This window comes from Chiloscyllium punctatum, chromosome 12, assembly GCF_047496795.1.
Source record: "Chiloscyllium punctatum isolate Juve2018m chromosome 12, sChiPun1.3, whole genome shotgun sequence".
Taxonomy (NCBI): Eukaryota; Metazoa; Chordata; class Chondrichthyes; order Orectolobiformes; family Hemiscylliidae; genus Chiloscyllium; species Chiloscyllium punctatum.
Genome location: NC_092750.1, coordinates 25701682 through 25716325, shown reverse-complemented (window position 1 = coordinate 25716325; position 14644 = coordinate 25701682). Strand labels below are relative to the sequence as shown.

Below are 14644 nucleotides of genomic sequence, written 5' to 3'. Positions count from 1 at the left end.
CAGCATGCTCTGCAGGGAATCTGTGCAAACTGGACAACAGTTTGTGTCTCAGATTAAAGTAGCCTTCTTAAGGCATGCAGAGCCTAAAACAGGAAGTGTAAGTTAAAACATGAATTCAGTCTAAAATCCCAGACAGAAAGTGAAATAAAGAGTAGGAAAGAAAGGTGGCATTGAGAGAGAGAAAGAAAAGTAGAATTAAGAGATAGAAGAGACAAACCATTGCAATAGTTATGTTAGAACTCTAACAATAAATACCATCTGAAGTCATGATTTGACTTTCGGTATAAGCAGTTTTCAATGCCTGAGAGAACATTTGATCACCAGTCCTTATGTCAGTTCCTAATTTAATCCGTGTTTTTTGGAATAGAATTGTGATGTTTCCTTTTATGTGCAGAGCTCTCTATGATCCAATTTTTTATGTTTGCCTTGAGAAACTCCATGCATACTAAATCAGCCTTCTAAGGGAGCAACTGAGAGTTGAGCAAGGGCTAATGTATAAACATTGAAGAACAGTGTGTACAGGAAGGGCCCAGCATTCATCTCCTAAAATGTTGAGGAAGTATCAAGGTTTCCCCACTGTTTGCATTGTCATTTTAAATTAACAGGCTTGCTGATGCCATTTCATTGTAGTCAGTAACTATTGTAAATCTAACCTATACCCACCTTCTACAAACAAGTTAAGAAATTATCATAATCAAAATGACATTTACTTTCATAATCTGGTCAGGATAGGGAAATCGCTGGATAATTAATTTGTATAACAGCCATCATTATGGCTTGTGCATTCATACTAATTTAATTCAGTGCATATTGAATATTCTTAATGTTGTTTAAACATGTTTGTTGGCAAGTGAATATTCATCTAGGCTTTTAACTTTGGAGTAATAAGTATTTTGTACTCGTTGTTCTTCAAAACCTTCTTTCATATTCCCTTGTGGAGGGAGAGTGTGTTAACCATTACATAGTCTGTTATTCGGTCATTTGCAAATTGTAGCCAGCCTTCGCAGACTGTAACTCTGGTCTATTCACTTGTGTAGATTTAGTGATATTGTGACAATGGAGACTTGATTGCAGTGTGTTTGTGTGATAAAGTCACACTGTTGCTGCCACTCACATGTTTGCTAGTCTCAGGACTCCATCAGCAGTCAGAAAGACCCAGTTCATATGAGACCAGTGGATCAAGAACGAGATTCCAGTAACCAATAGGAAAACAGCTTCAAGCTAATGCTTTGATCTGGAATAGGAACAGATCTGTATTTAGTTTTGAGCTTGTAGCTAATTCTTTGGGTGAAATCTTACAGCGGTTTGGGTGACATGTTTAATGGTGTGATTTTTGACAAAATTTGTTTTATTTATTCATGAGAGAAGGGTGTCGCTGGCTAGGCCAGCATTTATTGACCCTCTCATGTTGCTCAGAGAGCCGTTTAGAGTCAATCACATTGCTGTGGCTCTGGAGCCACATGTAGGCCAGACCAAGTAAGGGTGGCAGTTTTCTTCCATAAAGGATATTAGTGAACCAGATGGGTTTTTCTGGCAATCGGCAATTGATTCATGGTCATCATTGGTGTCCTAATTCCAGATTTTTATTGAATTCAAATTCCACCATCTGCCATGGCAGAACCATGTGGGCAGCACGGTGGCACAGTGGTTAGCACTGCTGCCTCACAGCGCCAGAGACCCGGGTTCAATTCCCGCCTCAGGCGACTGTCTGTGTGGAGTTTGCACATTCTCCCTGTGTCTGCGTGGGTTTCCTCCGGGTGCTCCGGTTTCCTCCCACAGTCCAAAGATGTGCAGGTCAGGTGAATTGGCCATGCTAAATTGCCCGTAGTGTTAGGTAAGGGGTAGATGTAGGGGTATGGGTGGGTTGCGCTTCGGCGGGTCGGTGTGGACTTGTTGGGCCGAAGGGCCTGTTTCCACACTGTAAGTAATCTAAGTAATCTAATCTAATCTAATCTAACCCAGATCGTCAGAACCTGGCTGTCTGGATTAACTGTTCGGCGATGATACTAGCCAGCCATCACCATCTCATATGAAGAATCAGATGGGAAGTCAATTTCACGATCACCTTGCTGCACCTTTTATGCTTTTGCCGAGTGACATGACAAATGCGAGTTACCTATTAATGAGATTATAATGGGGTAAACATCTTAATAATGGGACAACTCACCTCATTAATATCCAGCTTAATCGGTATGTGAAACATGGAGAAATCTCAATACGGCAAACACCTGGTGACTTCAGCTCACTGCTGCCTCTGAAGGACCTCAATGTTGGACACTGGGCACCCATGTTTCAGGGCATTGGATTACAGTTTTGTTGGGCACTTCATGTGCTTCAAACAGAAGAATTGAAAAAGAAAAGAAAGCTAGTGCCAAGTTCTGACAGCAAAGTAGTGAAATGCAGATAGAGCTTAACACTAACACAGTTGGAGAATGATTTATTGGAGACCAATAACAGACAGCTGGAGGGTTCGAAAGAGGAAAGCTGCAGTGCAAGAAGCCAAGCAAAGTGGGCACAGCAGGAAGCTGTAAAATACCAACAAACAGGCAGGAAGGGTGATTTGAACTGTAAACATAAGCTGCAGCTTCATGACAGAGAGTTTGAGGGGACTTGCCAGGCCAAAGACTGACCACAATCTGCAGCTTTAGATCTGAAGAAAATGGTTCCATTGCAAAAATGTCCTTTGTTCATTTTTTAAAAAACTCCTGTTTTTGCAGTAGCAGGAAGAGTGGTGAGAATGAGGACCAAGGGGCTGCCAGAAAGGTAAACTCCTCCTCAAGTCCCACAGTCGCTGCTTCCTGGAGTTTTATTCTTTTCTAAGGACTTGAGGGCCTTGGTCAGCTCATCCAGAGACGAACCTTCCAGCCTCTCCCATGTGCTGTCATATCGGACTTTTGATCAGAAGAAAAGCCACATCTTTCTGTCACCCATGTGGTACCACGAGAAGTTTTTTTTATATAAAAGCAAAACCAGAGTTGTCACTGTTTATATGCTGTGACTAGCAGACCCACACAGGTTTCTTGTAAGTGTTAAAATGAAAGTATATAGTATTTATGCATTAGCGAGTTTGGAGAAGATTTGTAGCTCAGGTTGAGGTTCTGGATGTACATTTGCTCGCTGAGCTGAAAGGTTCATTTTCGGACGTTTCATCACCATACTAGGTAACATCATTTGTGAGCCTCTGGTGACTCACTGATTTATGCATTTAACACTCAGTATGTAAAAATGATTTAGAAAAACACTCCAACCCTCACTCAGTTATGCTTTCAAGAGGTTCACATACAGCACATGCGGATGTAAGTTACAAAGTGGTAGGGCAAGTTAGGTTGTTTGTGAGCCAGAAAAGAGAGTCAGTCACATACTGATCCAGTAGTCTGATGACGTGGATGGTTACAGGCAGCACTTAAAAATCTTTCTTGATTCTATATCAGGATGATTTAAAATGTTGACCGATTAATCTCTTGTCCTTTGCTGACCCCACCACCAAGAATATCTTTCCCTCCCCTCTCCATCTTCCGACATCTTTGTCACTCATTGGTTCATGCCACTTTCCCCACCAACCCCCACAAACCCCACCCCCAGCACCTTCCCCTGCAACCGGAAAAGATGCAAAACCTGCAGGACACCACGCCCCTTATCTCCATCCAGGGCCAAAATAGTCCTTCCAGGTGAGACCTGCCTCTCCTCCAACCTAATTTACTGTATCCAGTGCTCCCGACTTGGCCTTCGCTACATCGGGGAGACCAAATGTAAACTCGGTACATTTCACTGAGCGCCTCAGCCAGGCTGACTTGACCTACCAGTTACTGCCCATTTTAGTTATTCTTCCCACTCCCTTTCTGACATGACAATCCTTAGCCTCCTCCATTGCCACAGTGAATTGAACCGCAAATTGGAGGAACAACACCTCATCTTCCACCTGGGCAGCTTACAGCCCAGAGGACTCAACATTGAGTTCTTCAATTTCAAATATCGCTCTCCCCCCCCCCCCCCCCCCCAACCATTCCTCTGATCGAGCCTTCCTTCCAATTACCACCCGGATTCATTCCTCCTGTCGACCAACCAGATTGTACCCTCTATCTGGTGTTCGCCTCTCCCAACCTCACCACCTCCTGCAAACCTGCCCCCTCCCTTTATCTGCAGCTTCCTTTCCACCCACCCACAGCCTTGAAGAAGGGTTATACTCAACGTTAACTTCTCCATCTCTCTATGCTGCCGGGTTTGCTGATTTCTTCCAGTCTCCTCCTTGTCTACCTTGGTTTCCAGCAAGTGCAGTATTTTGGCTCTGAATTCGGCAGTTGTTTGATTTACACTGAAGATGCTGCCTATATGTCAGAATACAGGCAGGGAATACAATTACAGAATGGCTGGAAACAAGGGAATGAGATCATGAGTCTTCTTGCTGTTCTTCTCATGGTCCCCCTGACCCTGGAAAAGCAGTCCCTTCAAATACAAATTGTTTTCTTGCTGTCACATGACCTCTCTCCACAAACTGGCTGTTTACCAAATATAGTCACCGTTACCTGGAAACCCAGTTATTGCAGGGCTGTTGTCTAAAGGGTTTTGGATTACATGGCCAGTGAAATCCCCTTCTCAGCCAGGCTCAATTGTCCAAAGTGCATTTCATGGCTTGGTCTGTATCCACCTGAATAAACAGATTATCTCTGGATGATTGTGAATAGTTCAGGGAATGGCCAATTTGTACTCATTTAAACTGATTGCTGTCAGCATACTTTCAGCCAGTCTGGTTCCTTTCTGATGGCTCTGTAATTTATAAAGTGAAGTTATATAAACATTATGGCTGTCTTAAGAGCTGCTGTTTAAGTTTCCTATGATGCTGTTGTCAGTCCTTTCAGATTTATCCCAGGGTTTCAACCCAGTAGTCAATAGTCATTTCTGAAATAATAACTGGTTCCATAACTTAACCTGAGGTGTTAAATTCAATAATAAAAGCCAATTGTTAATCATGTCAGAATTGTTAATGATTGAAACAGTCATTGATATATAGAGGCATTATGTTTATAAAAGAATGATATTATATTGTTCTCTTATTTGAAAAATGTTTGAAGCTGTATCATCAGCTCATCAGGATGCCACAGTACTCACTGCACTGCACGCTGTACTAAACAAAAAAAGTATAATTCTTGAAGTAGTGAGATCTGAGAATGTTTGCTGTCAGCTGCAATATCTCTGTCAAACAGTGTGATTATTTCAAACTTCTAAGAATCATGAGACAGAGCAGGGTTGGGTGGAGGGAGAAAGAAAGTGAAACTGGAATTGAAGCTAAAGTTGAGACTTGAATCTATTGAATGGTGGAGAATGTGAGACAGTACCTCGGTTGTACTTTCCTTTACCATCTGCTATTGGGCAGAAGATACAAACGTTTGAGAACACATATCAACAGATTTAAGAACAGCTTCTTCCTTGCTGTTACCAGACTTACGAATATATCTCTCATATTAGAGTTGATCTTTCTCTGCACCTTCTCTGTAACTAAAAATCACACAACACCAGGTTATAGTCTGACAAGTTTATTTGGAAACACTAGCTTTTGAAGTGCTGCTCCTTCATCAGATGGTTGTGAAGAAGGGCCATAAGACACAGAATTTATAGCAAAAGATGACAATGATACAAGACACATTGAACAAACCTAGATTGTTAATTCTTTCATCTTTTAGAATGAATTTGCTGGTTTTTGTTCTTTAATATGTAAATCGCAGAACAACTATTAAGTAACCTTCTCAAGATCAACATTTCGTGGCGAGTTGGTGTTCGTGTATACGGATCGTTAACTGTCTTCCTGTTTGTCCGATGTAGTGTTGGGTTGGACCCAAAGGACTAGCCACACTACCATATATCAGGAGCACTTCTGAACTGACAGCCAGACTACTGCGACCACTAGGACTCATAACAGCACATAAACCAACAGCCACTCTCAGACAACAACTCACCAGAATAAAGGACCCGACACCCAACATGAGCAAAACTAATGTAGTGTACAATATCCCATGCAAGGACTGCACAAAACACTACATCGGACAAACAGGAAGACAGTTAACGATCCGTATACACGAACACCAACTCGCCACGAAATGACATGACCAGCTATCCTTAGTAGCCACACACACAGACAACAAGCAACATGAATTCGACTGGGACAACACTACCATTATAGGGCAAGCCAAACAGAGAACAGCTAGGGAATTCCTAGAGGCATGGCACTCATCCACAGACTCTATCAACAAACACATCGACCTGGACCCAATATACTGGTCACTACAGCGGACAGCTTGAACTGACAACCGGAAGCGGCAGAGACAGGCCACTATAAGTGCCGGAAGAAACAGCACAGAAGCGCTTCACAGGAGGCTCCCAAGCACTGAGGATGTCACTTAGACAGGGGACGAAACGTTTGCAAGACAAATTCCCAGCTCGGTGAACAGAATCACAACAACGAGCACCCGAGCTACAAATCTTCTCCCAAACTTTGTAATACTATATTGCATTCTGCTCTATTACCTGATGTACTTTACTTATGTAAGGTATGATTTGTCCGGTTAGCATGCAAAGCAATATTTTTCACCGTACCTCTGGACATGTGACAATAATAAATCAAATCCAATCAAAACCATATGATCTACTCTTGCTCTGTGTCCATGAGAGGAGAAGCTTATTGTAGTAAAGAGAGTAGGTAACTGAGAAGGTGCCTCAATGTGGAGGCACACAACTTTTTTAAAGCAACAAGAGTTATTCAGCTCCTCAAGCCCGTTCTGCTGTTCAAGGAGCTCATTTGGTGGCTGAGCTCCATATACCTGTCTTTGGCCCATACACCCTTACTACCTTGGCTAACAACAATTTATCTATCTTCTATTTAAAATTAACAACAGATCCTGTATTCACTGGTGGAATAGAGTTCTAAAGTTTTACTACCTTCTACCTGTAGATCTGCTTCATCAAATCACTCCTGGACAGTCTGGCCCTAAATTGAGGTAAAAACAATGACTGCAGATGCTGGAAAGCAAATACTGGATTAGTGGTGCTGGAAGAGCACAGCAGTTCAGGCAGCATCCAACGACCCTAAATTGAGTCTATGCCCCCTAGTTCTAGACCCTCCAACCAGTAGAAATAGTTTATCTTTATGTACGTGTCTTTTCCTGTTAATAACCTGAAGATTTCAGTCAGATAGTCTCTTAACTACCTAAATTCAAGAGAAAATAGGTTTAATTTGCATAATTTCACCTTGTAACTTAACTCCCAAGGTTCAGATGTCATTCTTGTAAATCTATATAATACTCCCTCCAAGGCTTATGTATAAGGCGAGGGTCCAAGTGCTGGAAAATGGGGTTGGAATAGTAATAGAGTCACAGAATCATACAGCATAGAAACAGATCCTTTGGTTCGACCATAATCCCAAACTAAACTAGTCCCACCTACCTGCGCTGGTGTATATGCATCCAAACATTTATTATTCATGAACTTCTTCAAATGGCTTTTAAATAGTCATGGAGATGTACAGTTGTAACTGAACTCCTATCCACCCCTTCCTCACGAACCTCTCTGTGTAAATAACAATAGCTCCTCATCTTTTTTTTAAATCATTCTCCTTTTGTCTTATTAAGCTCCCTCATCTTGAAATTGCCCACCAGCTATTCACCTTATCTATGACCCTCATGATTTTATAAACCTCTTTCAGGTCACCTCTCAATCTCTTACATAGCAGTGAAAAGCCTATCCAGCCTCTCCTTATAACTCAAACCTTCCATTCCTGGCAACATCTTGGTAAATCTCTTCTGAACCCTCTCCAGCTTAATAATATCCTTCCTATAACAGGGAGACCAGAACTGGACACAGTATTCCAGAAGAGGCCTCATCAACATAATGTCCCAACATCAGAGGCCTGAGTAATGAAGTTTTATAGTTCTGAGGAAGGGTCCCTTGACCAGAAACGTTAACTGATTTCTGTCCACAGGTGCTGCAAGACCTGTTCAGCTTTCCTGGCAATTTCTGCTTTTGTTTCTAATTTACAGCATCCACAGTTCTTTCGGTTTTTATTAAGTTATATAGGTGTTTTTGACCAAAGGGCTTTTCTTCTGTGCTGTGCACCTCTATGAGGTATAACGCAAGAAACTGCTTTCTGGCACGTCAGGATTATCTCTCGACTGGGTTCACGAGAGAACGCCTTCTCACGTTTTACAGTGGAGCGGATCTGTGTTGTGTGGTTGGTTTTGTATTCGATGTCATGACAGCATAATGAATCATTATGATAGACTCTGTAGCTTTGAGGAATGCTGGTGCTGTCTGCCCATCCCTAAGGCTTGCATGGACATGTCTGGGATGTGAACATTAGTATCCTGTGCTGATAGAAAGCAAATCGGATTAAGTTTCCGTTACCCACCAGTTGCACTGGGATGTGCCAGGCTCATTTGACCAGTTGCTTTGGCGGTTATTACTGAAACGATATTTTTGCGACAAAAAAAAACAATGAATAGCCAGACAATAAAATGAGCTCATCGGTCCCTTTTTAATATTCCATCTGACGTGGAAAATGAATCACTGAATGAAAGGCACCTTCTCCCATTCTCATTCCCTCTACACTTTCCGGCTTGAAGCAATTCTCTTATGTACTGTTACTGTAGTTGGTAAAAGAGCAGAAAGACGCAGGGGAGTGTTTGCACAGTTCATTCAAAGTGATTATATTTTTTCAAAAAAATATTCGCCTAGAAGATAGATGCGTTACTCTGAGACTGTTCCACTGCAGCTTGGGAAACTCTTGCATGCTGAAAAAGGAATTGGAAGATTCGTACACGAGAGGATTTTTCATTCCTGCCTCTGAACTGAAGATTTTTTAAAAATCCCATATTTAGCTTTAGCAGGCGGCAAGGAGATGAAGTGGCTCCTCAGAGCTGCTTGCGGCACGGTTCCAGGTTCCAAGTCCCAAGCATTTTTTTTGTGAAGACTGCTTGACTTTAACTGGCTGATACCCAAGTGTGATGCAGCCTCAGCGGGCGTGGCTGAACCTGGTTATTTATCTGCTGCCAACGTAGCAGTCTAGTTTGTGTCTCTGCTGCTTTCAATCTTGTTCATGCTTAACGACATCATGAACGCTCGTTATCTTTAGGGCGTAGAGCCTGGATGATATTTTTTTCTCCCATCCCAGCAAGGAGCTGCTGGGTTTGAGTTACGGATGGTGCTACATTTTACCGAGTTCTGAGCATCTGCTGCACACACAAAATTTCGGATACTGTGTTTGGCTTCTTTTTTGAATTTAATTCAAAATGAGTTTTAGGTAAGTTTTAACTTTGTCAGTTCCTTCGTGCTCTGGGTGTAATTTGCAGAAGTAAAGTGATCTGATTTAAAATTAAGGTGTACAAGCTAAGGACGAAGAACAATGCATTGTGTGACTTCCTGCAGTAAAAGACGACGTTTGTAGTGGTTGAACCTTTTTTATTTCAGGAAGTATGCTTGGAATCTGCACGTGTTAACACTTTTGTTTGCTCCTTAATTGGGGGTTTCTCAATTTTCAACGCTTTGGGTGGAGCTCTCAGTGGTTAGGTTAGATTAGATGAACTTTGTACCACCCACAGCCTCCATAACACACATTTACGTATGGACGTAAGAGAAGTAAAATTCATTGTCCCTTCCCTCTGGGATTCAAAGATCAACATTGACGGGGGACGGTCCTGTCTACTGTTTTTGCATCCCTAGTTTCCATTGCCGCTGTTCACTGGTTTTGCTGAGGGAGAGTGAGACTAGGAGCAGCTGGTAAACAGTCCCCTGTAGGGATCAGTATAGAGTCCTATTCGGTGCTTGTCAATGGGAAAATTGGTTCTTACTGAACTACATAGTGGGTAGGCCCTGACTGAGGCCAAATTTAGTGATGGTTGGAGGTTGGCAAGGCCCACTATAATTTTCTCCTGTCCCTTCAGAGCTAGGGTATCAAAGTGTCACTGTTTTGCCACAGGCCATTTGCCCACCAAAACTAAGGAGATAAGGTTCTGCCTATCATTCAAGTAAGCTGTTGAACCAAACTTTTATGTTTTGCCTGTTCTACTGATGAAGTAGATAATGAGACCAGGATGGATATTTTGTTTATTGGCCCATAATTCTTCCACAAACCAGGGTCACTAAAGCCAGACTAACTAGTTATTTTCTTTTGTGGGACAGTATGGGCAATTTTAAAAATGATTCTTCATTGATCTTAGATTATTCTGAAATGTATAATTTGTTATGCAAGTGTAATTTCATTCTTTATTAATTCATTAGAGTAAGAAGGTCATTGCCAGTTATAGTTCCGCACATTATCTGGGATAATGCTGAGGACTGGATTATATTGGTCTCCTCAAACTTTGCTGAATATTTTTTAGGCATTGGAGAGGAATTTTCCAGAGTTTTCCAATTAGGTGGTAATTTCTGTTTCTTCCATGAGATTGCTTTTATCATCAGGGTAACTGATAGACATGGTGGCTCAGTGATTAACACTGCTGCCTCACAAACCAGGGACCCCGGGTTCAATTACAGCCTCAGGCAACTGTCTGTGTGGAGTTCGCTCATTCTCCACTTTCCTCTGGGTGCTCCAGTTTTCCCCCACAATCCAGAGATATATGCAGGTTAGGTGAATTGGCCATTCTAAATTGCCCATAGTGTTCAGGGATGTGTGGATTAGGTGCATTAGTCAGGAGTAAATGTAGAGTAATAGGGTAGGTGAATGGGTCTGGGTTGGTAACTCTTAGGAGGGTACTGTGGACTTGTTGGGTCAAAGAGCCTGTTTCTACACAGAAGGGATTCTATGACATGTTTGTATCTAACGTATTTAATAGGTATATGATGGGGCTTATTCTGTCTTTTTTTTTTCAATTTATATATTATTAATTAATGTTAAGAATCCTTTCAACTTTAAAAATGTGTATGTTGCTAATTTTGTGCAGTATTCTCATGCATTATTTCTGGAGCCAAAACAAAGATCAAATAAGAGTGATTACTGGCTGTAGTACTGCTAATGTTAGTGTCTCTTCCCACTACACCGGAATGGGATGTGAATTTAGATAGTTTTACTGGGAAGAAATTTAACAGGCTGATGTGTTTAACTATATCCATGAATATAAATGACCCCACCTGCCAATGGCCATGGAAATGTGGACCTTTTAACAACTTGGCTACACAAGTCAGCTTTTTGAAGAGGCATCTTCGAACTCATTATACACTTCAAATATCAGAGTCATAGAATCATACAGCAGGGAAACAGACCCTTCAGGCCAACCCGACATCCCAAACGAAACTAGTCCCACCTGCCCGAGTGGGCCCATATCCCTCCAAAACTCTCTTAATTCAAGTACTTTGTCCAAATGTCTTTGAAATGTTGTAACTGTACCCACAACCACCATTTCCTCTAGAAATTCATTCCACACACGAACCACTCTGTGTAACAAAAAGAAAATTGCCCCAAGTTTTTTAATCTGTCTCTTCTCCTCTGCTTAAAAATATGCTCCCTAATCTGGAAATTGTCCACGCTAATGAACAGATACCTTATCTATACCCTTCATGATTTTATAATCCTCTATAAGGTGGCACAGTGGCTCAGTGTTTAGCACCGCTGCCTCATGGCACCAGGAACCTGTGTTGGTTTGCACATTCTCCCCATGTCTGCATGGGTTTCCTCAGGGTATTCCAGTTTCCTCCTGCAATCCAAAGTTTGTGGGTTAGGTGAATTGGCCATGCTAAATTGCCCATAGTGTTCAGGGATGTGGAGGTTAGGTGCATTAGTCAGGGGTAGATGGAGGATAATAAGGTAGGGGAATGGGTCTGGGGTGGGTTACTCTTGGGTCGGTGTGGACTTGGTGGGCCAACGGGCCTGTTTCCATACTGTAGGGATTATATGAACGCCTTGACCTCCTATGCTGCAGTGAAAAAAGAAGTCCCAGCTTCTACTTATTAATTCAAACTTTCCATTCCTGACAACATCCTTGTAAATCTTTTATAATCTCTCTCCGGCTTAATAATACCTCACCTGTAGCAGGGTGACCAGAATTGGACACCATACTCCAGAAGAGGCCTTGCCAACATCCTGTACAACCTCAAACTGGCTTCCTAACTCCTGTGCTGAAAGGTCTGAGCAATGAAGGCAAGTGTGTTAAATGCCTTCTTAAATACCCTGTCTACATGTAAAGCAAACTTCAAAGAATTATGTACCCAAACTCCTTGGTCTCTTTCCTACAACACTACCCAGGGCCCTACCATTGATTTGTATAGTCCTGCCCTTGTTTGTTTTACCAAAATGCGATACCTCTCAGATATCTAGATTAAACTTCATCTGCCACTCCTCAACCCATTGGTCCAGCTGATTAAGATATTTTTGTAAGCTTGGATAACATTCTTCAGTTTCTCTCGAGGTTAGGGTAAGGTTGCACCCTAACATTCTCAATGGTCAATGTTAGTCAATAGAGGCATATCCGTCTTTAAATATTAATGCTGCACCACAAACAAATTGTTGGAGAGCTCAGTAAGCCAGCAGAGTTCTCCCCCACACCAAAAATAAAAATCGTGACTGTGAAAATGTTTTTGAGACCCATATTTTTCAGTAGGGATAAAACAGAAGGTGGTACTTCTTCAGGGAAAACCAGGAAATCTTGGAGTCTGTCACCCTTGAGGTCTGTTTATCCTTTGATTTGGGAAATTGTGAGGCAATAGGAATCTAAAGTGAAACAGAGTCACCACAAGCATTATTAAAGAGAATGACATGAAAGAAAAGAGATTTAAAAAAAAGTTGAGGGGGCTTGATTGGTCTAATGACAGAAATGTGTTGAATAAGCAAAGCTTGTGTAAAATTTGTAGACCACTGACTTTAGATGGTAATCCTTGTTGCCATTGAATTTTAACTGGTAGTTTGTTCAGATTACAGTGTGCCTTTTGTGTCTGTCTTCCCCTAATCCACATAAAAGGCTTCGCTAAAGCCAGGGTATTGATTATTTTGTTAAAAATTTGTTGATGCTCCAGTAAATTTCTCTGCTGTGTTTGGATACTGCTAAGCCATATTTTGGCTATTGTGTTGGAAGCTGAAACCGGGAATTTTTCCAAATTATTGGACCATCCTGAGTAAAAGCCTACACTTGTCACTCCAGGGAAGTGGCTGTGGAGTAGAGTAGGCAGCGCAACCCCTGGAGGCAGAACAGAGATGGGTGATCTCCAAGGTGAGAAGGCCCTTTTCCGGTCTCTAGGACCTCATCTTGGTTGTTTTACTAACTGTTCAGACCATCCACAATCCTCTTAGCACACATTCCCTCCTTGTCAGCCATTCTCCAACCACTCCTAATAGCCTTTCACAGACTACATCTCGACTTGGTAACCACTCGCCAGTAGTCACCATGGTTGGACATCTGGAGCTATGTGGAGCTAGAAAAGAAAATGAGCAACACAGCCTGTTCTCTCATACACAGTAATGGTTTTACAACCAGCTCCCATTTAGAACAAAGAAAATTTACAGCCCAGGAGAGCCTTCGGCCTTCCAAGCCTGAGCCAATCCAAATGTACTGTCTAAACCTGTTCCTGAGCATCAGTATCCCTCTACTCCCCACCTACTCATGCATTTATCCAGACACATCTTCAATGAATCTACCATGTCTGCCTGTACCACTCTGCTGGCAATGCATTCCAAATGCCCACCACTGTCTGTGTGAAGTATTTGCCGCGTGTATCCCCCTTAAATTTTCCACACCTCACCTTGAAAGCGTGACCTCTAGTTATTGAATCCTTCACCCTGGGAAAAAGTTTGTTTCTATCCACCATGTCTATACCCTTCATGATTTTATAAATCTCAATCAGGTCCCCCTTCAATCTCCTTTTTTCTAATAAAAATAAACTTAACCTACTCAACCTTTCTTCATAGCTAGCACCTTCCATCCTCGCAAACCATCTCTGCACCCTCTCCAAAGTATCCACGTCCTTTTGGCAATGTGGCGACCAGAACTGTACACCATATTCTAAATGCGGCCGAACCAATGTCTTGTACAAGGTTAAAATGACTTGCCAGCTCTTATACTCAATGAAGGCAAGCATACTATATGCCTTCTTGACCACTCTATCCACCTGTGCAGCAACCTTCAGGGTACAAGAGACATGCACTCCCAGATCTCTCTGCCCATCAACTTTTCCCAAGGCTCTTTCATTCATTGTATAATTCGCTCTAGAATTAGACTTGCCTAAATGCATCACCTCACATTTGTCTGGATTGAAATCCATCTGCCACTTTTCCACCCAACTCTCCAGTCTAACTATATCCTCCTGTATTCTCTGACAGTCCCTTTATGCTTTCTGCTACTCCACAAATCTTTGTGTCATCTGCAAACTTGCTGATCATACCAACAGCACCCTCCTCTAGATCATTTATGTACATTACAAACAGCAGTGGCCCCAACACTGACCCCTGTGGAACACCACTGGTCACCTTTCTCCATTTCGAGAAACTCCCTTCAACTACTACTCTCTGTCTCCTGTTGCTCAACCAGTTCTTTATCCACCTAGCTAGAACACCCTGCACACCATATGACTTCACTTTCTCCATTAGTCTACCGTGGGGAACCTTGTCAAACCCCATTACTAAAGTCCATGTAAATGGTATCACAGCCCTTCCTTCATCTATCAAACTTGGTCA

General features: G+C 42.1%; 1 protein-coding gene across 2 annotated transcripts in view; it reads left to right on the top strand.

The window, feature by feature from the left end:
• The window catches only part of shisa10.1 (shisa family member 10, tandem duplicate 1), a 77193-nt gene that overhangs the window by 24148 nt on the left and 38401 nt on the right, over window positions 1-14644 (top strand). Inside the window, exon 1 of one of the 2 annotated variants that reach the window (XM_072582163.1) lies at window positions 9031-9286. The exons of the other annotated variant lie outside the window; for it this stretch is intronic. Within the exon in view, the coding sequence (XP_072438264.1) occupies window positions 9276-9286 (11 nt within the window). The 5' untranslated portion in view covers window positions 9031-9275. Of the gene's footprint in view, window positions 1-9030; window positions 9287-14644 lie in introns of those variants that run through there. 2 annotated transcript variants of the gene reach the window in all.